This window comes from Tenrec ecaudatus, chromosome 6 (genome assembly GCF_050624435.1).
Source record: "Tenrec ecaudatus isolate mTenEca1 chromosome 6, mTenEca1.hap1, whole genome shotgun sequence".
NCBI classification, from domain to species: Eukaryota; Metazoa; Chordata; class Mammalia; order Afrosoricida; family Tenrecidae; genus Tenrec; species Tenrec ecaudatus.
Genome location: NC_134535.1, coordinates 14486448 through 14509745, shown reverse-complemented (window position 1 = coordinate 14509745; position 23298 = coordinate 14486448). Strand labels below are relative to the sequence as shown.

Below are 23298 nucleotides of genomic sequence, written 5' to 3'. Positions count from 1 at the left end.
TTAACATATATAAATAGTCTTAATGTATACTTTACCATATATTGAACGAGTAATTAAAAGGGATTTTAACTTAAAAAATGAAGAAAGCCCTCAGAGTAGCTGGTGGTTTCAAACTGTGGACTTTAGTTAGCAGACTGACTTGTAACCACTATTGCTGTTTCCCAAATGTAGCAGCTCTCCTCCCGTTTACTCTCTTTGTTTACCGTTTCGATTCACCGCATGCCTTCTTGCCTTCTGAACTTTATCTCTGGGCAAATGCTCTTTTGATCTCTAATAGTTGGTTGTTCAAAAGTGTGTGTATCTTTCTAGTGTCATCTTGTTCACCTGATAGGCTTGTCTGTTGTTTGGCTAAAAGATTAACCAAGCTCCAGGCTTGATGTGTGGACTAAGGGCCAGTTTCGGGGGTTCTTCATATCTCTGACCACTAGCTTGGTCTTTTCCATGGTTTTAACAGTTTTTGCCCACTCTACCCAGGCTCTTCATGGTGGCTGCTGGGCACTCGCTAGTCCGTCAGGCTTTACGATCATGGTGACTGGGCTCCTGTAGTCCGTTAGTCTTTCAGGTGAGTTGTTTCCTAGTGTCTTTGATTTTCCTCACTCCTCTTGGCTCCAGATGGGGGAAGATTGACGGTTACCCCTTCAAGAGCCACTCACAAGCTGTTAAGAGCCCAGTTGCTACTCATCAAAGTAGGAGCAGAGCACTGTTTTCATAGAATACATTATGCCAACTGACGTGGATGGACCTGGGGACTATGGTCCTGCGCCCCCCGGCCTAGACTCATTCCTTCAACGTGTTTGGTTATGGCTAATAAGTTTACATAACTTTACCCCGCTTTTTCCTTTCATATACATGGATCTACTTATAGTACCTATGAGTATATATGTACAAATACCATCTTAGGCAGGTAAGGAATCAACTCAGTGGCAGTGAGTCTGGCTTTGAATTTCTTGAATTTATTATGATCCACGGTAAAATGGCTTGCATAGTTGACAAAGCACATACTCTTTCTGGTATTCATGACTTTCAGTCAAGATCCATCTGACTTTAGCAAATTATAGCCCTGGTTCCACATATTTTCCTATTGATGGATAGCTGGGGTCCTTTTAAAAATTATCTTCGGCAGAGTTTTGCTAGCAAGTGATATGAATGACATTGCTTGATAACTTATGCGTTTGGTTTGATCATTTTTCTTTGGAATAGGCACAAACATGGATCTCGTCCAGCTACGTGACCAGGTCGCTGTATTTTGTTATAACAGGGTAAACATTCTGCATTATATTCACTTGTTCAAACATCTCAGTTGGTATTCCACCACTTCTACTTCTGCCAATGCTGTCAGTGCAGCTTGGACTTCTCTCTTAAATGCCAATGGTTCTTGATCATATGCTACCTCGGAAGTGGTGGTAAACATTAACAATTCTTTCTGGTACAGTGACTGCATATGCCTTCCAGTATCTTTGGATCCTTTCTGCACCATTCACTTTTTTTGTCTAGAGAAATTTTTAGTAAGACAACTTGAGGACTTTGGATTTTTTCCTTAGTTCTTCTGTTTGAGGAATACCAAGCATGTTCTTGTTTGGGTTTTCTCACTCTAGGCCTTTGCCCATTCATCGTCACATTTTACCTTGTCTTCTTGAACGCCTGGTTGGTTCCTTTATCCTACTATTCTTGCCATTCACTTCAACTACTCTCTGCTTCCCAGCAGCAAGTTTCAGAATCTCTTCTGACATTTTATCTTGATCACCCCCTTCTTTCCTGTCTTTCTAAGGACCTTTTACTTCCTTCATGTCTGATGTCTCTGACATCTTCCCACATTTCCTCCAGTCTGCAGTCCTTAGTGTTCAGTACATCGATCTATTCTTGAGTTGAGAACCCAAATTCCGGTGGGGTGTACTCGAGGTAATGCTATAGCTTCTGTGGGCTTTGTTTTGTTTTGTTTGGGGGGTGGGGGTGTTCTGGTTTGGTTTTATAGCTTCAATTTGAACTTGCAAACAAGCAATTTTGGGTGTAATCCACAGTTGGTTCCTAGCTTTGTCTTGAGTGATGATCTTCAGCTTCTCCATCTACTCTTTCCACAAACCTGGTAGATTTGATTACTGTGTGATTCACCTGATAAGGATGTCTAGACATGTATACCCATTATGTTGCTGAATAAGTCGTTAGTCTTGCAGAATTCTATCACTGATTCTATCTCTAGGTTTGCATTTTCTAACTACTAATCCTACTTTGGTTCCAATGTTTGCATTCCAACAAATGGGAATTATCAATGTATCTTGGCTGCACATTCATTTAATTTCAGGCCACAGCAGGTCATAAATATCTTCCATTTTTAATATAAATTTGAATAGTATTAACTGGTGTCTTTTGATTGTACTGTTCTTCAGGCTAGAGCTCAATACAGTCTTCTGAACAATGAATGCAATGTCATTCCTCTTCAATTTGTTGTTCCTACATAAGAGAATACGTAATTGTTGTGTTGAAAATGACTGACACCAGTCCATTTTAGTGAACTACCTAGGACATAGATTTCAAGCATTCCCCTTCGCTTTGATGACTTCTAGCTTCCCTTGACTCATACTTCCTTCATGTTCCAGTTACTAATGGATGTTGCAACGGTTTTCATTTTGGACGATGGTGCTACCGTAACTGGTGGTCCCAAAGATTGACTCCATCTGTATCGTCACAGCCAGTTCTCTGAGGTGCTAGCACTTCCCCACTTGTAGTGAGGAGTGGGGTTGATTTAACCCGAGGAGGGCACCTTCCAGTATCATATTTAATACTGTTCTGTTATTATAAGGATTTTCTTGGCTTGTTCTTAAAAGTGCATCACTAGGTCTTTCTTGCCTAGTCTGTTTTAATATGGAATTTCTGCTGAAACCTGGTCACCATGAATGACCTGCTGGTACTGTGAAATGCTGTTGACACCCTCCAGAATTAGAGCAGCGAACGAGCCACCACCCTACTAAAAACAGAAAGAGGGGTAAAGGAATAGTCTCTTGTGCCTTGTTTATTCTGAATTCCCTACATAAACAAGCAAACTTCAAATTAATTCAGAGTTCCTGGCTCTTTCCATTTCGCCAAGTTCTTTCTCTAGTAAGCATTCCCTATGACCAGTAAGTATGTTACGACCACCTGAGAAAGTGACTGTATGATTAAGAAATAACAGAAAAGTCCCAGAAGCATATGAGCAGCAATTTCCAGAGACTATTCTGCATAGAGTATATTCTATGAGATTCTGAAGTTCAACAATGCAGACAACTTTTTCTAAGGAAAAAAATGTGACTACAAGCCAGTGTTATTTAAGAGAAAAAAAAAGAAAAACGCAAATAGCCAAGATGGGTAAAAGAGACAAGACTAATTCCTCTCCGGACTTCTCTCCTCCATCCTCAAGTTCACTCCTTGTCTACCTGAGACTGGCAAGTGACTTACAAAATTTCACAGCCATACACTGTTCTCTTAAATCGGTCACCACAAAAAACAAGGTTCAAGTGCAAGTGCTTTCACCAAAAAGTCACTGTGACCAGAGAGAACCTTTCCAGGTGATGCCACTCGGTGCACCATCTCAGAGCGAGTTGTTTGATGCTCACCTAGCAGGAAAAATGTGTATTATAAAAGTTCTGCTGGGGGGAGGTACCCCCTTATGTGACAATTTATCAATCCTATTTTCCTGTTAATGGATATTTGTTCCAATTATACATTTTGCTTGTTTGAACTCCCAAACTATGCTCCCATATTCTTCAGACCTACATAATATATGCTTTTTAATTTCCAGACTGGTAAAAATGAACATGAGAATCTAGAGTTGGTCATCTCATGGCCAGGAGTGTAAGTAACTCAGTCCCACAGCTTTAGAAAGCACTTGGAGTAGCGATCTGGGAAGCTTCCAGTAAGGATTTAATAGTAACATATTGGGCTGTTAGCTGCAAGGTTAGCAGGTTGAAGTCACCGGGCCCTCCTCAGAAGAAGGACTTTCTACTCCTGTAAAGAGTTACAGTCTCAGTCGCCATTTAAACCACATGTTAGTGGTCTCCTTCATCCGAACGATGGGTCTGGTCTTTGTGTCTTTTAAGACCTAGTAAATGTCCTCTTTTTAAAAAAAACACAAAAACATTTTTTAATTTACAGTTGCAACTGTCACATAGGGTTGTCAAGAGTCAGAATCTCTGTGGCAGTGAGTTTTTTAGTTTCTGATGTTACAATAATGGAGACAGTGATGTTTCAGTAGACCCAAGTTCCACTCTCAGCAAAGTGCAGACATCTGTCGGGAGGCCCAGGTGTTGCTACGATGGTAAACAGGTTTCAGCAGAGCTTAGAGACTAAGACAGGCTGTAAAGGAAAGGCAGACGATGGACTTCCAAAATCCAGTGAAGGGAAACCCTATGGGTCACTATTAGGGAGTAGGGTCCCCATGAAGCGGGTCTTGTATTTTCACATCTCTGTGGCTGCTCTAGAGAACTACTTGTGTGTGTGCTCACAGAAACAGATGTAACTTTTTCAGTGTAGTGCTGTTGGAAATAGGGAAATAATGCTATCAATTAGTGTATTGTTTCAATAGCCTAGACCCACGCTTTCAGAAGGGTCTGACATGGTTGACATGGGGAGGAAAGTAAGATTTGTGGAAGGATGAGGGGCCTTTTGTTTGATCAGAATTGGTTGTAAATTTCACAGAACTTAGAGTATCACAACCAAAACGTCACTAATATTAGTCTTCATGCCTTATAACTTACAGAAAATGCCTTCAAGCAATCTTACTTAGTCATCCGAATAAAAAAAGAAAATGAAAAAGTTTTATTACCCTATTTTATAGACAGCAAAACAAAATTTCATAAAGATTAAGGATTTGCTCCAAGCCAAACAGCTAATGATAATGGCTAAACTGCTTTCAGACTTAGGTCTAGACTCTACCCACTATTTCTGCCACTTCACGGCAATTACCTAATTTAAAAGGAAAAAGCCCACAAACCTCCCCTGGTCTAAGCAAGGGCAATTATGATTGTCTAACGATCTGCAGCTTGGTGTTTTTAATCAGGGTAAAATTCATAACTGACATTTAAAGCAGAGATGGAATTACATGGAGTGCTAATGGAACAGATGGGCTGCAGATAAGACTTGTTAAACTCTGAGGTGCAAAGGCCTAGTAGATATGCACCTATAAGCAAGTTATTTTCCTAGTAAGACTAAAAGGCAGCAACTGACTTGGCCTGAGCACAGAAACTGCTGAAAGAAACTGCAGAAATAAAATGTCAATCATAGAATCCGTATGAACTACAGAGGTCAGCAATTAAGCCTTCTACTTAGAAGCTTCTAGTCAGGGGGCACATGAACATGCACCAGAAGAACCCTTAAACACCCAGCAATGGAGTAGCAGCACATCACCTGACTTCTGACCACTCAGCTGACTGCTGGGACACCCTCCCCTAAGCATCTGGGCCTGAACACTCTAGGCAGAGTGGAATGAGCAATTCACCCCCAGCCCTGGGCCTTGCCGTGAGGAGCTCGGGCCTAATGCACAGCAGAGGGTGAGAACACCATAAGTTCAGTCTAGCAAAAGAACGTCCAGGGCTCCAGAAGACCTTACTGAAAGGTTTTTTTTCTTTTTAAAGGTGAATGGGGAGGACAGATGGGAAATACAGCCTCTTAGTACTTCCAGAGACATAGTGCCTGAGGGATTGTAGAATGCTGAAAGACACAATGCCATTTTTTAAAGCCAATTTCTTAACTGCATTCTAAAAATCGTCACTTTCATTCTGACTAGTTACCTAGTATATCCATCCCAAATTAAAATTACCCAGAATACTGCACCTGAGGAGGAAAAGGAGGGTACTATTTTCTGAAACATGCTTGAAATAGCTAAGAGAGAGGTGCTGAGACAACTTAACACTGAAGGTTTCAAAAAAAATAAAAAACACAATTAGCTTTCCAGGACAGAACTATCATTGTGAAATAAAAGATCAGTCACACCCCAGCAATGAGACAGTGAAACATAAACTAAGATGAAGCTGGCCTGAAATGGAGCCTATAAGACACCACTCTGACATCCGTCCCAGGTTCACCTGCCCACCGGCTCATGTATTATTTGAGACTTATGACAAAATAATCTCTTAGTGGTTTCTACCACCAAGGGTCGGGCTAGTAGCAGGGCACATAAAACTGGAAATGCACGATGAAGTCCACAAACACCGTCACCTTTCTTGTCTAAGAAAAGCATGACCGTGCCACAGACTGGAAGGGGAGCAAGGTACTGAAACTGGGAAAAAGAAATGCTTTCCACCTTGCAATATTGGAAAGGCAAGAACGGGAAGCAGAAGGAGCTAAACAGATGAGCCTGTCCTCTACACACCCAACTTAAGCAATTAGCACAAGCCTGTCTTTTTCCTTGACTTTCTCTCTGGTTGGTAGGGACACCATAGAAACAAAGGGTATTCTATTCCACTCATGCCAATCCTAGCAACAAGGGAGACTGCTAAGCAACCAAAGAACATCATTCTGCCTCCAACCACAGAGTTCAAAGTACCCAGAGATAAGACAATGGATCTGAAAGGATATGAATTGGTATCATTTAACCGTGAAATATAAGATCCAATTAATAACTGGTACACTAAACTTTCAGGTGTCAACAAAATAAAGCTCATTCCACTTCCCCACCATATCTACCCAAAACATAGTCTTAATTTTTTTCTAATTTAAAATACCTTAGTATAAGCAGTATGTATTGTGTTAAAATCTGACACAAGAAATAACTGGATACTCATACCCACATTTGGAATACATCAAAATTTCCTCTTTTCAGCAATAATGACAGATGCCTGAGAGATATCACTGAATCAGCCCCTTTTCTTTACATGTGAGAAAATGCAGACTTAAGATGGAAGAGCCAATCCTGTCCCTCACAACAAAACAAAAATTATCCATGAGCCCTAATGTGTTTTTACAAACGAAATCACCGTTCAAAACCACACGTGCATCCTGAATGAGTCGCATATGGCTTGCAAGCCGCAGCTTACCAAGCCCTGATCTCCACAGACATGGAAGTGGACCTACACCTTACAACTGCTGGCCCTCTGGCTAACATAAACGAATCACTCCTGACACTGCAAAGTGCGGATCTAACTCACTCCTGCCATGAAGCGGTGGCAAAGTGTGAATTCTGGGAGTCAGAGTTCCCATTCAAAAAGTGCCTGCGCCGCGTTTAACCACAGGGCTCTGGGTCAGCTCAAGCTCCCTGTGCCTCAATTTTCCCAAATGTGTCACAGATCGTGTTGCCCTCCTAAAGTTGTAGGGATGACACAGGAACACTCAGGTGATGCTTCAATGGCACAGTAGTTAGCACACAGCAGTTCAGTAAGTGGCGGCTCCTCTGACTGTCCCACTTGCTGCCTGTCAGCTGAAAAAGACTTGAAAGTATCCTGTGAAGCCGGACTTGCCAGGTGGTCTTGTCTTGTTGGGTCTACCAGGTGTCCCCCCAGCATCCTGTCTTTGACATAGTGCAGTTTCACCACTTTTCTGTGACTGTTAGTCGGAAGTCACCAGTCTTCCTTCCCTGACAGGGTTTCCGCCTCACACAGGTTGTGCTGTTTCAGTCCAGGAGTAGGTCCCACGCAGTAGCACATTTCCAAAGAACCACCCTGGAATGCTTCATGTCTAGCATGCTGCTCTCCAATCACTCAGTAAGAACTAACGGTGTTGTTTCCAATTGAGTCGTTTCCATGAAGAGTGCCCCCCTTAGGTGAGCAAAGCCACTTTGCCTCGTCAAGCATCTGCTTCACCCGAGGGAGCCCACTCTGCCAACATCAATCACTGCTGCCTATCCACCTTAGTGCTTTCCATTTCCTTTAGCAGTGGATTCTGCTCTTATTTGGGGGGTTACAGGGACTGTGGTGTTGCGCTTGGCTGCTAAGCAACAGGTAGGCTGTTGCAGCCCCTCAACTCCTCCACAGGAGAAAACCCTTTCAATGAAAACGACAGCCTTAGAAACCCCCTGGGACACGTCTACTCTGCCCTATGGATCGCAATGAGGTGTGATGGACTCCGGGGCAGTGGGTGTGGTTTGAGGTTAGATTTCTGACCATTTGAGGAGTTAAAAAGTAAATATAGCTACTCCACCCATGTGTTTGGTTATCAACTGACTGCTTTTATTCTACATGCACCCTATTTGCCTGCTCTGTAAAAATGGGTCTGGGACTTTTAAATGTTTCTCCTTTGCCAGTATGCACTTTGTCAGTGGGGGGTGGGGGGGGCCACAGGAGAGATACTGCTGGACAATAGGGCTTTCTCATGGACTCCTGCTGGACTAGCCATTTCCTTAGCACTCAGAGTGCCAGGAGCAGCCAGCAGTCCACTCTGACGACCTTCCGGCGTTCGAAAGCAGAGTGCTTCTGGTTCCCACCACCTTGGTGCAGTTCTGCGATGTGGAGCTGATTCCAGCATCTGGGGAACCCCATGTGTGCATAGTAGGGATGTCAAGGCTGAGATTTGTCAGAAGCAGATGGCTAGGGCTCTTCTGAGGTACTTCTGACTGGGTTCAAACGGCCAATCTTTCATCAGCAGTTGAGCGCTTGACTCTTCGTGCCACCTCTAAAGATGGGTTTCTGGTCATTTGAAAAGGGCAGGTTTCCAGGAAACTCTGCAAGCATAGCACCCCATGGACTGACTTCTCAGCTCCAACCAGGTCTGGATCTCAGCCCTGCAAGGGCTCGGGGAGACAACTTGCCTCAGTGCTGGGAGTAGTTGCGCTTATATACGTTAAATGCAGTAACTAAATTATTTTATAGGCAACTATACAATGATATTAGTGTATCTGTTATTTCTATATTCTTCTCTTTACTTCTTACATACCGATTCCTCATTATTCTATATCCTATGTCAGTCTTCATATTTTGCCTCTCCAGCTTAGGCCTAGACCAGGGGTCCTCAAACTTTTCAAACAAGGGGCCAGCTCACTGACCCTCAGACCCGTTGGAGGGCCAGACTACAGTTTAAAAGAACCTATGAACAAATTTCTATGCACACTGCACATATCTTATTTTGAAGTTAAAAAAACAAATGGGGCAAAAACACCCGGCGGGCCGAATAAATGTCCTCGGCAGGCCACACGTGGCCGGCAGGCCGTAGTTTGAGGACCCTAGACTTATACAGGCAGTTCAAACAAAATTTAACAATCAATTGCCACAGACGGGGCAGAGGTTATACTTCGTGTTTTATATACATTATTGCCTTTTATTCCCGAAATAAAGCCAGTGATAGAGTATTTCATTCAATTGTACAGAAACTTGGTGCTTGAAATACTATGCATCTTGCCACCCACTGCAATACAAATCCCTGGTCTTCACTTAGTCTGCTCGCCAGTTCAGCTGATGAAGTAGTGATATATTTTCTGAGTTAAATTTCATTCTCAGTGCTGAGGTGATACTAAATAAATATTTAATAAGTCCATCAGACAAAGACTGACATACAGAGCTCTAATAAACTCAGAGGCTACACGTATTTTCTCTTTACTTTTCCTTCTTGATTGTGTTCTCCTCATGAAAAATAGATCGGCACGCCCTCATACACTGCTGGTGGGAATGTGGAAACCGTGCAGCTGCTGTGGGAACGGGGTGGCGGTTCCTCAATGATGTGAGCATTACCTATGACCCCGATTGCATATAACCAAAATAACTGAACCCTGGGACCCAAACAAGTACAGGTGCACTTGTGTTCTGAGAACTCAACTGCCTGCCAAAGGATAAAATGATGAGAAAAATATGAGTTATCCACACGATGGAGTACTGCTCAGCCATAAAAAGGAAGAAGGGCTGAGCCATGCCACAGTAAGGAAGAACCTCGGAAACACTGGGCTGAGCAAAAGAAACTGGACCGGAAAGGTTACCTACTAGGTGATCCCACATATCTGAAATAGCCATAGGAACTCAATCCAGAGAGAGAAAGGGTAGCTTGATGGTTCCAAGAAACAGAGTTAGGTAAGGAGAGTAAAGGCTTGATGGGCACAGGGGCTTCCTGAGGCGCATGAGGGGTGTGGGGGGTGGGGACATGAAACTGTGTGAGGCCCAGGAAAAGGTAGGGGTTGGAGAACACTGTGAATCTAGTGTCACCGAATAGTTTGCTTTAAAATGCTGACATTTACATTATGCAAACTTCACCTCAACAGAAACGACAGCCAAACAAAAACTCTAATACAAATTAAGAAAACCTACTTTTCCCAAAGTAAATATATATAAATATGTTTTAAATAGACATTTGTCAATGTTTCCATATCCTTAAAGTTGTTCTATTTAATTTAGCCTTTCAGTGAAAAAAAAAAAACCAAAACACAAAAACCACCATAAAGTCTTATGATCAGGTATATAATAACAATATTTACATCTGGAAAGGTGTATCCCAAAAGACTTATAGTGATTACAAGTCTTGGTGTTAGGTTTTATATTTGAGTGATATATTTTCTTTCTTTTGCCTACTTACATTTTCTAATTTGTAAATACTTATTATTTCTACTATTTACTTACTGTAAATCTTTTTTAAGAGCAGAAACCTTCATCTTTCTTCTGAAGAGCAGCTGGTGGTTTCAAACTGCTGACCTTGGGGTTAAGAGCCCAACTGATAATCCACTATGCTACTAAGGCTTCTTAAATGTTAGACAGTGTGGGCACCATTATGCTAATGGTTTTATAATTGTGCCTCAGGACAGGTGTACAAATGTGCTTGACACAAGGGATGTTTGTATGGATTGTGATAAGAGCTGTACAAACCCCCAACAAAGTGATTAAAAAAAGGAAACATCATGTGTAGCACTAATCAAGGAGACTGATCCGTTTTCTTTTTCTTTTGTCAATTAAATATATAATTATATTTGGGGCTCCTACAGCTCTTATAACAATCAATTTGTGTTTATGTTGCCATCATCATTTACAAAGCCTTTTCTTTCTACTTGAGCCCTTGATATCAGCTCCTCCTTTTTCCTTCCCTCTCCCACCCTCCCACCCTTGTGAAGCTTTGATAAATTATAAATTAGTCCTTTTCATATCTTTCACCATCCTCTGTCTCCCTTCACCCACATTTCTTTTGTTTGTCCCAATTGGTCAGTTTTCATTACTACCCTCCCTGAATATAAGACTGAGCTACCTTGAACTTCCAAGGGCCTTGGAAGAGCACATTCAAGATCTCTGTCTGAAGTGGCAGAGGCCACAGAGACTAGACACATCAGAGACTGGCACAGAGACTCAGAGGAGCAGCACTGAAACAATGGGGTACCTTCTCCTCATCTAGCCTGAGGCTATGGAACTGTGGACAGAATGACAGAAGGGCTGCCTTCCTTCTTGGCCCATGGAGGCAAAGGTCAAGGGGCCATGGGCTGAGAGACTGAGAACTGGAGAGAGACTTGGCTGTTGGCTAAGGAATCCAATGACTGCATCCTCACTGTTTGCGGATCTTGACCTAGTAAACTTCCCTAATAAACCCCCTTAATTGTGAGCATTGCTTGTGAGTTGTGTGGCCATTGCAATGAATTATCCAACGCAGCACAGATGAAGAGTGGTGTGGAAGGACCAGTGAAGTGTCAGAGTACGTAAAGAAGGACGGACCATAGAGGCTTTTCTGACCCTGGGCTCATGGCAATAATGAAGCCAGGAGGTCAGCTATGTCCACTACCATGACCCTTACTGAAGAAGTACGCAAAGAAACACTGAGTTCCCACAGGTACCTATTTAGAAAAGGTAGGAGTTATTTTTTAGTCTTTTCAGGTATCCATGAATATTATTCTTTGATACTGTATTTGTCAAGGGGAAGTTTCTTAAAGGTTAATTGTAAAGTGGCATCTGAAAACTTATCAATATGTTCTTCATACTGTTTTATTAAAATCCATTGGTATCCCTTATGGTTTGAATGGATTTTATTTTTTAACCTATGCACACCTCTGTACATTATACATTGTATATCTATTAAAAAAAATACTGGTTCACTAAGCCAGGCAAGGCATAGCCAAATCACGCTCTTAATATCACCATCGATCTGATCAGAAAAGCCTGTAAATGTTATAGAGTTGTCAAATTCATAGTTCAGGATATGCATTTTCTAAAATTCTACTTTCTGTTCAAAAGATCAAGTCTAACCATTGTCAGGAAAAGCTGCCATTGTTTTCCTCAAATGGCAGGTTACCTCATTCATTTTTAAGAACATCTGCCAAATACCAAAGGCTGGATAGCTACAGTTTGTTTCTCAGTTGATCTTTCAGGCAAAAACGGTATTCCATTTTTAAAAAAGACAAAGTGGCTAGTTTAGCTGGCAACTCAACGAAACACACAAGTGCTTTTCCTTGACATTAAAAGCCTTATTGAGCACGCCACACTGGTGTCTTGTGCGTAGTATCCATTTTATCCCACAGAACACTAAAAGGGAATAACCAACTATGCAAATTTAATAGTAATTTTGGCTGCTTCATTAAAGGCATTACTACTGAATGAAACTGGTCTTTTCTTACTCTAACTGCAATTATGTACTAATAATGAAAATAATGATTGCCCTGCATTGGGCTGCTAACTGCAAAGTCAGCAGTTTAAAACCACCAGATACTCCGTGGGAGGAAGGTAGGGCCTTTTACTTCCATAAAGAGTTACAGCTTCAGAAATTGAAAGGGGCAGTTCTGTATTGTCCTATAGAATACCAATGAGTCAGCATTGACTCGGTGGCATTGAAGTTTTGTTTATTATTTTCGTTTTAGTACATTTTGGTGTCAATACCCTAAGTCATTTTGGAGTGCCAGCAGATTTGCTTTCAACCTGGCAGACACTATAACAGTGTCTCACAGACCCCCTGCCACAGGTCCATGGCCACACTAGACTAAAATCTCTCTCACTGCCAATTAATCACTTCTGTTTCATAGCAACCCTATAGAACATGGGAGAACTGTCCTTTGGGTTTCTGAGTTTGTAACTCATTACAGGAGTAGAATACCTCATCTTTCTCCTTCAGAGGAGCTGGTGGTTTTGAACTGCTAACCTCACAGATAGCAGCAGCCCAATATGTAAACACTATGCCACCAAGGCACCTCTCTAGAACACAAAAGAATTTTTTTAAGAGAAAAGAAAATTACAGGCATGATCTTTAGTGTACTTAAATAGTTCATGAAGCTTTTGTTTTAGTCAATACATACAAGTAAGTACTTCACTATATGCTTGGTTGTCACATAAAATCAATCTCTTATCATGTGTTATGGTCAAAAGTTTGCAGACCAACCCTCTAGCCCCAACCAACCTCTCCTTTCTAAAACCTCTTGTAACATTTACTGAAGCACTCAAGTCTATTCTCCCTTAAGACAATGATTTATATGGGTACAAGAATGAAGAAAATGTTCTGAAATTGTCACAAATACTTTAAATATATTTAAACCACTGAATTGTAAACCAAAAATTATTTATAAATATATGACTTATATGCTTTTCATTTCCAAATATAGCCTAAGCTCTCTCAAACAGTATCATATACAGCTTTGTACCTCCCACAATGATACTAGCTATAGTACAAACCCTCAAAATAAAGTTTTATTGAATAGCTTTATTAATATAGATATAACAATTTTAATTATTTATATAGAAAATCCCATAGAGTCCATAAGAAAATGTCTACAGTTAGAGAAGAATTTAGCAAAGTTGCAGAATACAAGGTCAACAAACAAAAATCAGTCGGGTTTCTATACACTAGCAATGAGAAATCTGAAAGGAAATTAGGGAGATAAATCCATTTACAATAACATCTAAAAGAATAAAATACCTAGGAATATATCAAACCACGGAACATGAAGGATTTATAAAACAACATCTGTAAAACACTGTGGGAAGAGTTTAAAGAAGTCATAAAGAAGTGGAAAGATGGCCCATGCTCCTGGATTGTTTCTATATCAAACCAAAAATAACTGTTAACAATGTGAATACTATTAAAAATTATCTATAGATGCAATGTAATCCCAAACTCCCAATCAAAATTTCAACAGCCTTCTTGACAAAAAAATTGGGGGGGGGGGGTGTTGGCGAGAAACACGATCCTCAACTGCATATGGAATGGCAAGAGGCACAAAATGGCTAAAGCAATTTTGAAAGAAAATAACCAAGTAGAGAGAATCACATTTCCTGATCTTAAAGCATACTATATAGCTACAGAAATCAAAACATCCTGCAAAAGAATTCAAAGTCCAGAAAGAAAGCAATACATTTACTGTCAATTGATTTTTCACCAAGGTGCCAAGTCCATACAATGGGGAGAGAAGATTCTTTACAATAATGATGTTGGAAAGATTTTATTTCCACATTCAGGAAAATTAAATAATATCCATACTTACCATCATGTGTACACACACACACAAATGAAAATAGATTGTGTATAAACTAAATGAGCAAAAACCATACAATCCTTAAAAGACCTCAAAGGGCAATCCTGATAGCCCTAGCTTTTAACAGATTATCCCATTTTTTAAAAGCACAAACAACAACAAAATAAGTAAATGGGACTTCAAACACTGAAAACCATTTTTCAACAAAAGACTACCAGGAAAGTGAAAAGCTAAACTACCAACTGGGAGAATATCTCCAGAAATCATATATCCAATAAAAATCAAATAACAAGCAAACAGAATTCAACAAGTAACTCAATCACAAAATGATTTGAACAAATATTTTACCATGGAAAAACTCACTGCCCTCAAGTCAATTTCTGTCTCATAGTGACTTTATAGGACAGGGTAGAACTGTCTCTGTGGGTTTCCAAAACTGTAACTTCTTACAGGTGTAGAAAGCCTAATCTTTTTCCCCAGGAGCTGGCTAGTTGTTTCAAACCGCCGACCTTGCAGTTAGCAGCCCAATTGCGTAATCATCACTATATCACCAGGGCTCCATAGAGGGTACATTAAAATGGTCACCAAACATACAAAAAGATGCTCGGTAACATTAACCATGAGTGAGGTGAAAATCAAAACCACAATGAGACACTGTTTTACTTCCACTAGGATAGCTTAAGGTTGAAAAAGAAAAACAAAATAACAAAGGTTGGCAGAGGAAACTGGAACCTATACTCATTGCTGGTAGGAAAGAAAATACGGCCTTTGCAGAAAGTGGTACGCCAATTCTTCAAAAAATTAAATATAGACCTACCACAATCATACTCCTAGGTATATGCCCAAAAGACTTGGAAGCAGATACTTAAAAAGATATTGGAATACCATTGGTCACTGTACTCAATCACAAAGAGTCAAAGGGAAGAAACAGCCTAACTGGTCACCATGAACACATTTCTAAATGGGGTACTTACATACAATAGAATATTACTTAGCCAGAAAGAGAAATGAAGTCCTAGAACATGCTACAATATGGAGGAAGTCTTCCAGTCTCTTGGATAGCTAATTACAAAAACTAAAAACCTACACCACTGCCATAGGGTTCATTCTGACTTCGAAGGATTTCCAAGTCTGCACAATCTTTAGACAAGCAGATAGCCTCATCTTTCTCCCTCAGAGTGGCTAGTGGTTTGAACCACTGACCTTGCAGTTAGTAGCCTACCACCTAACCCACAGCACCACAAGGGTTCCTTTGAATAGACAATAGTTTCCATCAAGAAACAGAGAATTTGTAGCAAGGAGGAGGCAGAGAAAGTGCTACATACAGTTTTCCTTAAGAACAGTCAGATGCTCGGGAAAGCTCAGAGAAAATCAAGAGGCCAGAAACTTAACCCAGATGGGAGAAAATTGCGATTTAACTGGTGATCCTTTTCCAGGAGCCAGAACTACTCTACAAATTGGAGGGGAGAAAGGAAAAGACATTAACAACACAAGTATTGCAATGTACTCAATTACTTATAGTCATCAAATGTATGCGCGTATAGTGATGGAGAATTCATTGTCAAATACCTCCTGTGCCCGCCAAAGCTGGACAGCTGAACAAGAAAACAGATGAAATGGTACGGCTGAATTGTGGTGTGTTGGTTTATGTACCCAGGGCTTGCCAGAACATAAAAATCAGTCTTCAAAAACACAGTCAGAATGATCCTTTGAATAAAGGACAGCAAAACTTCAAACTTTACATCGAACTGTTATGAATCTGAACAAATGCACTGGTACCTAACAATAGCAACAATAAAAACATTCCCAACGCCCCCAAAAAAACTTCAAACTTCACCTCACTTACTTTAAACACATCATCAGAAAAGACCAATTGCGGGGGAAGAGAATCATATTTGATAAAGTTAAGCTTCAGCAAAACAAGGAAAGCCCGCAATGAGATGGGCTGGCACAGGGGCCTCAGCCAGGGCCTCCAACATTAAAAGTCATAGACATGGCAGAGGATCTGGCAGTGTTTCCTTTGGTTACACAGGTGAGACTAGAGACGACTGGGCTGCAGAAACAGCCAAAAGGTATTATTTCCATTTGTAGAGGGGACTGAGACTCGGAGAAGTTAAATGACCAGACCCAACCAAGTAGCTAATAAATGGTATAAATGGTACAGTCTAAGCTATCATTATAGCTCTGCTCTTCTCACTACATGGTACCCAGAGCTTAGCCAGAAAAACATTTCTCCGCAGGCCAAGCAATAGGGAAAAGATGCACACGCTCATCTACATACCAGCTTTAGCAGACTGTCTCTTCTGCAGTCACTGCCCAAACAATTGCCACTGATGGAAGAAAAGCAGCATTTCTTAAGCTTCAGTGTGCATACAGGTCACTGGGCATCTTGGTAAAACCAGAAATTCTGACTCAGTGGGCCTGGAGAGGCATCTGAGATTATGCATTTCGAACAAGCTTCCAGGAGACCACAAAGCTTCTGGTTCTTGGGTCAAAGAGATTCGACTTTGTGGCTCCCATCCCTGGCTGATCATGATCTCTCTACCTCATATTCTGCCATTCAAAGCAGTGACGAATGCAATTACTAATGACAATGACCACCGGAAGGATGGAGAAGCTACTGTCTCTGCCTGTCAGATGCAGTCTAAATGCTTTACACTTTCACCTACCTACCCTCACAGCCACACAATGCATCTGGGACTCAGCACTGTGCCATTTTACAGAGGAGGAAACCAATGAACCAAGGGGCCGTTAGTCCAGTCAGTGAGTCATGGACTATGGGCTCAGACCTCATCGCACCTGATTATTCCTGGGAGTTTGCATTGTCAGATACACAACCTACCAGTGCTGTCTGTTCGCACTGATTTTAACAGTCACACTGGAACAAATCATTCCAAATGGGTCACCTCAGAAGCTGTCACCCTGGGAAAACTCTGCTCTTATTCCTCAGATGCTACCATCATTAAAAACATGGTCGCTGTTAAAAATAAATCATCTTGGTGCTCCTCCTCCAAAATTACCTACAGAACTGAAATTTACAGCTTTAACAATCTTTAACTGCGATTAAAAAGGAAAACTTCCCATTTTTAGTATATAGATTTTATTGTTGACAACAATGCACAACCAGGAAAAGCCCATTCAAAAATAAATAAATACATAAATACATATATAAATGCTAAAACCAGAGTGTTCGATCAAGCTAGGTATTATAGTTTTCAAATAAAAAAATGCAATGTTAAGTACCGAAAATATTTTCCTCGTATTTCATCTCAGAAGCTGATTCCAAACGAGAGTTCTTTATGTTTTGCGCAATGGCTGGATCAGCCATCGCCAGTTCTATAGCTTTCCCCAAGGTGACTACTTTGAAGGGCAATTCTCATTTGGATGCAGAGGTTCTGTTAGATTTGTTTTGCTGTTTTGCTTTTAACAAAGATTAGCCTTTTAGACATACCAGAAAGAAGCGCATCTGCCCTTGGCTATCAATAGAAGCGTGCATATATTCAGAGACTGTCTTGAAGCATGCGGTTTCCTTTCGGTTAGATTTCTGCTGCGAACACAACTACTGTGATTTGCTTTTCAGATGGTTTTGTTATAAGAAGTGGGTTTTATTTATTATGCACCCTCCTCATATCAAAATAAATACCATCCTCAGGCATTAAAGAAGCATTTGCATGCAGCACCATAAAAGGTACTGTACAAAGGCAACTGTATATCCAAAATATGCACACAAATAACCTCACATCCAGGGGATAAAGGCACACACAAATACTACAGGGATGGCTACACAAAGGTACCCAAATTCTACAAAGAGATGAGCTTCTTTGTTAGATGAATATGTCCTTTATCAACAAAGAAAATATTCTGCAAATCCAGAACGATTTATAGATTAATAAAAAAAATCAGAACGCGGATCGGCACAATTACACACAAGCAAGCTCTCTGCTTGAACTGGACTCCCACACCTTCCTGAAGCCACAGCCCCCTGCACCAACTCCCACTCCACCACCCCCAGCACACCCAACTCCCCACCAACCTCACAGGGGTTCCTGGGCTGGTCCATGGAATCTGATGACATCACTCTCTCTTCCTTCCTGGAATTCTAAACCCTGCTGCTCTCCCCTTGCACACAGCTACCATCTCCATGGCAACCTCACCTCCTCCTGCTTCCCTATTGGCTTCATGGAGCAGGATACACAAAAAGGTTTTCCGTTCTCCCCACCACCACCACTGGACAAAAAAAAAAAAAGATGCTTTCAACAGGAACCTGAGCTAAATTTAGCGACTTGGGATTCAGAGTCCTATGACTAAGAAAACAGAGAAATGTCCTCCTTCCTCCCTTCCACCCTCCTCCTCAACCCCACCCCAAGTGGTTGTTTCACAGTCTCCTCTCTGGCCCCCAATGCAAAAGCAAGTGGTGATATCTGCTAGGCATTCAACACAGCCGGGCTGGCCCCCTTTATAAGACTGGCGCACAGTGAATTCTCACCGCAGCTCCCTCCCAATGAGAAAAAATAAAAGTATACACAGGTCAAGCAAACAGCGGGGACATTCCATGTGCTGAAAACATCAGTCTTCAGCGCTTCCATCTATACCTAGACAAGAATTGGGAATGCCAGGCCTAAAGATGATCTGCAGCCTCTTAGAAGACCCTCTCCTTGGTATTTGCTCAACATCATTTCCTCCATCATAAAAAGAAAATGTGCGGAGGAAAGCAAGCTCAAGAGATTGCGTCTTGCTATGGCCAGATGCTTTAAGCCTGGAACCCCAAATCATGAGTCCAGTTTGCCCTTCCCACATACGCTGGAGCAAGTGCTCACACACCTCATCGAGGGCAGTTCTCGCGTAAGGGCAATGTAAGAATTATTTGAAAAAAAAATCAATGTAAAGTAAGCCAAAAGGCCTAAGAGAATAGACCATAAACTGACATTGTTATTAGTGAAATTCCCTTGGCTATTAGCAGAAATTAATAATCCCCAGAGAATTAATATGAACTTCGAGAAATTTATCCCGTTCTGATCATAGACACATGGCAAGACTTGCATCAACGATAGCCAGCCATGCTCATAAAAAGCTTCTTGCTTCTGGTAAAAGCCAGGCATGCTTACCTCACACTAGCCAATCTGTGACTAGCACTTCATCGTCTTTGGCCCCACGTTTCTTTGCTTACTCTAAACTCGGATTTTGAAATGGCCCATCACATTCCCTAAATGAAGACCAGCTATGGACCAGGATTTGGTTTCCCGGATCAGCGGTCCACTTCTCATTCTAGGAAATTAATTCTTTCTTAGAGCCGTAGTGGACAGCTGAACACTGAATCGGCCCACGAGCTGTGTCCTGTTATGACTTCAAAGGACAAGGCAGCCACTGTAACCAATTAGGAAGGCCTCCAAGCAGGTCAGAGCCCCGTAGTATGAGAGGATGTAGATTAAAATACGACACACCCAGGAAAATTGTGGTTTTTCAGTTTGCTGGACAGAGTCAACTCCAGGCCTCCAACGCTCCAGCAAAGAGAAAAAGAAAAAGATACATGACAGGAAAACTATTTAGTTTAGTAAGAAATAGTTATCTGCACCAAACAGAATTGAAAGGGATGGGAACACTTAGCAAAGTCAACACAACCCACTAGTTAACACACAGGAATCCAAAATGAACTTGACAACTCTGTGTGCTAACCAACTGAAACTCTAGGTCCAGTGGGAACAGGGTCTTGGGTAGAGGCACTTGGTGTGATTTGGTCCATCTCTTAGATAGGTGCTCTCTTATCTCACTCTGTTTGCTCTGGATCCACCTGTCCTTGTGTAAAATCTTTCCTGTCACACCATTCAGCAGCTGGGTTTCGTCTGAGCTCTACCTGAAAGCAGCTTCTAAACACCCCTGGCCAACAACAGACCTCCTCCTAGGGAGGCACAACTGAGGAACCGTGTCCAAGGTGGCCCATCAAATCCATTACTGACCATTGTGAAATGAGCCAGTGATGGCAAGGGCTAAGTGAACTGCTTCAAGCCAAGTTCCACAGAGCCTGCTGTCAGGCAAGTGTGCTTCAATTGTACATAGGAAGCACCATGTGTTTTAGATGTGTTGTCAATAATTCTCAAAACAAAACAAAAAGCATGTCGTGTCTACTCTTATCTCCACTTTGTAAATGGAGAAACCAGTCCAGAGATGCCAGTGTGACCCAAATTTGCCCAACTCATTCATTTGAAAACAAGGGGGGAAAAGACTGAATTCTATAGTCCAAAGATGTTTGGACTCCCCCACCCCTATCACACCCAAAATACTCAATGCTATTGAGCTAATGCTGACACACAGTGACCCCCTTATAGGACAGAGTAGAAAGCTTCATCTTCATCCAGAGAAGTTGCTGATGGTTTTGAACTGCTGACCTTGTAGTTAGCAGCTCAATGTATAACTACACCACTAATGTTTGGGGTCCAAAGTCTATGGTCCTCCATATACAGTCAGGGCTAAAACGAAGCATCTAGAAATCATTCTGTAACTATGTTTTCTCATGTCACCAAATATACAGGTTGCTTGGCACAAAGGTTAATATTATACTTCTGCATCCCTAGCAACAGTGAACCTGACGCAGGCAGTCAATCATTATTATTCTACTCCTACCAGTCAAAACTTATGGACAAATGGCAAGGTTTCTACTCCTATCTTTTAAAATTAAAGCCAGCTTGAGAAATTACATGCTGAAGTCAAATGACAAAACTTCAGACACCATTCTGTAATTTAATTTTAGAGATGTAAAAAGTATCATGGTCACAAAGCCTACAGAGTCTTATTGCGCTGGTCGGATCTACTCTGTCAACCCTACTGCAATCGGGATCTATAGATTTAAGATTTCTCCATTCTGCATATAGAAGCAGAGTGTTTCAAAGTATTTCTCCCGGGATCCCACTAAAATTAAACCACCTGATTAGAGGACCATGCTAAAGAGGCCAAGGTCACATGTCTGAAACCCATCTGAACCAGTTAGCATCGCTCTCTGCTACAGCCACAAGATATACTCTATTGCAAATATACAGCGTCTCCTCTGGAGGGGGGAAAAAACCCTAAAATCTATTTAATGAAGCCAAATATTGTATTTGGATTTTATTCTTTAGAAAATGGCTATTGGTCTTTCAGAAAACGTGGGTAGCCATTCATTGTTTCTTTCAATATTTATCCAACACCTACTATGTGTCAAGTGACGACCTCAGGTGCTGGGACTGAAGGGCAAGTGAGTGCAGCGGCGTGAGATGAGCGCTAGCACACGCACGTCGACACCAAGTCACAGAGAGTACACAAAGAAAATGGCTCGCTCCGAAGATGTCCCAGAGAACGTGTCTGTTCAATAAATGAGACAGGAGCTAGCATTCCGGTAGAGAAAGGGCAAAGATTTCACAATCCACATGGCAAACTTAGAGAGTCTTTCACAAAGGCCAGACTGAGGGCTGAGAGAAACCAGTTGGTCGAAGGCGAGGTAGCCCTATCCAGGTGGATCTTCTATCACATCCAGATGAGCGTCTTCTGAAAGACCTTCCTTTAAGTAAAGTTCCACAAACCAAGAGGGAAAACTTGTTGAACTGCGCTCTGAAGATTTCTACCCTGTGAAGACTCCGTGATAAGAATCAAAGCCAAAATGAGGTATATCCTTCACAACTTACGCCTTAGAGGCTGAGCTCCTTCCACAAAGGGGCCAAGCTTCATTTCTTCTGTCCGTTGACTAAAATACATTTGCTGCATTGAGAGGCAGAGTGGAAGATTCATTATTTTCAAATAGGATTTTTACAAGTAGTCAGTGGAATGACTAATCCATTTCCCATTCTTCTAAACCAAGTGTCACTAAGTAGACTCTAACTCCTAACCACCCATGTATGTCAGAGTAGAATTGTTCTCCACTTGGTTTTCAAGGGCCAATTTTCCTTAACACAGGTGGCTAGGCATTTCTGCCACGGTACCTCTGGGTAGGCTCAAAACACCAGCCTTTTAGCTAGCAGTGAGGCAAGCACACTGACCACACGTTAAAACATGAGGTTGGTGAATATCACTAGGGATAGCTTTAATCCTAATATTTTATAACTTTAAAGGCCAACATACATTATCGCTCTTATAATTCAATCATTAGGAAAAACATTTTAGGAAGAACACTTGTCCTAATCCAATAATTTAATATGAAGGTGAACTCACTTCAATTATTAGTTGCTAATGAGTCGACCCAGCCTCCTGACAGTCCCTGGGGCCAGAGTGGAACTGCGCTCCGCAGTTATCAATAAGCAATGTTTTGGCTGTGCTCACCAGGCTGCCCGAGGGGTCTCAGGGCAGACTCAAAAGTAGCAACTTTGGAGTGAGCAATCAAGTGTATTAACTGGCCGTACCACTCCTAGAATATTTAATAAGCAAAGTAGAATTAAGAAAAAAAACTTTCATTCCCAAACAACCTCCATCCCTTACATAAACATAAAAGCATGTGCATGTCCACATCATACCAATTTTGACAAAGGAGAAATTGTAAGTGTGCAAATATAATGAATTCTCATTAAGCAAACACACGACATACCTAATACCTAGGATAAAAAAAAAATTTAGTACACTAGCCGTCCACCCCCCTTTAGAAGTCTTTGCAGTCACTCCTGTCCCACGAAGACCGTGGATTCCTTTTTGTCTGTCTGTTTTAGAATTCTCGATCAATGGAACCCCGTGTTCTCTTTTATTCCTTTCTTTTTAAGCAATACTTCATTCACTGTCATTACCGTAAAGTACTCCAATTTGTATTTTTAATATATGTGCCACGTTTCAATAATGTGCAGAGGCACTTGTATCGCTTCCAAACTGAAGCAATTACTGAAATGCTATGATGCAACTCTTACCAGGTCTCTTGGTACACATGTACACACATTTCTGGTAGGTGTACACTTAGGATACACACAGAATAGATTTATGCCCAAAGAGGCCCAATTCCAAAGAAGCCCGAATTCACATTTTCACTGGCAGTA

At 41.4% G+C, this 23298-nt stretch overlaps 1 protein-coding gene across 11 annotated transcripts in view; it reads right to left on the bottom strand.

Moving 5' to 3' along the window:
- RBFOX2 (RNA binding fox-1 homolog 2) overlaps positions 1–23298 on the bottom strand; it is a 298767-nt gene that overhangs the window by 201622 nt on the left and 73847 nt on the right. Inside the window, exon 1 of one of the 11 annotated variants that reach the window (XM_075551005.1) lies at positions 18351–18392. The exons of the other annotated variants lie outside the window; for them this stretch is intronic. Within the exon in view, the coding sequence (XP_075407120.1) occupies positions 18351–18392 (42 nt within the window). Of the gene's footprint in view, positions 1–18350; positions 18393–23298 lie in introns of those variants that run through there. 11 annotated transcript variants of the gene reach the window in all.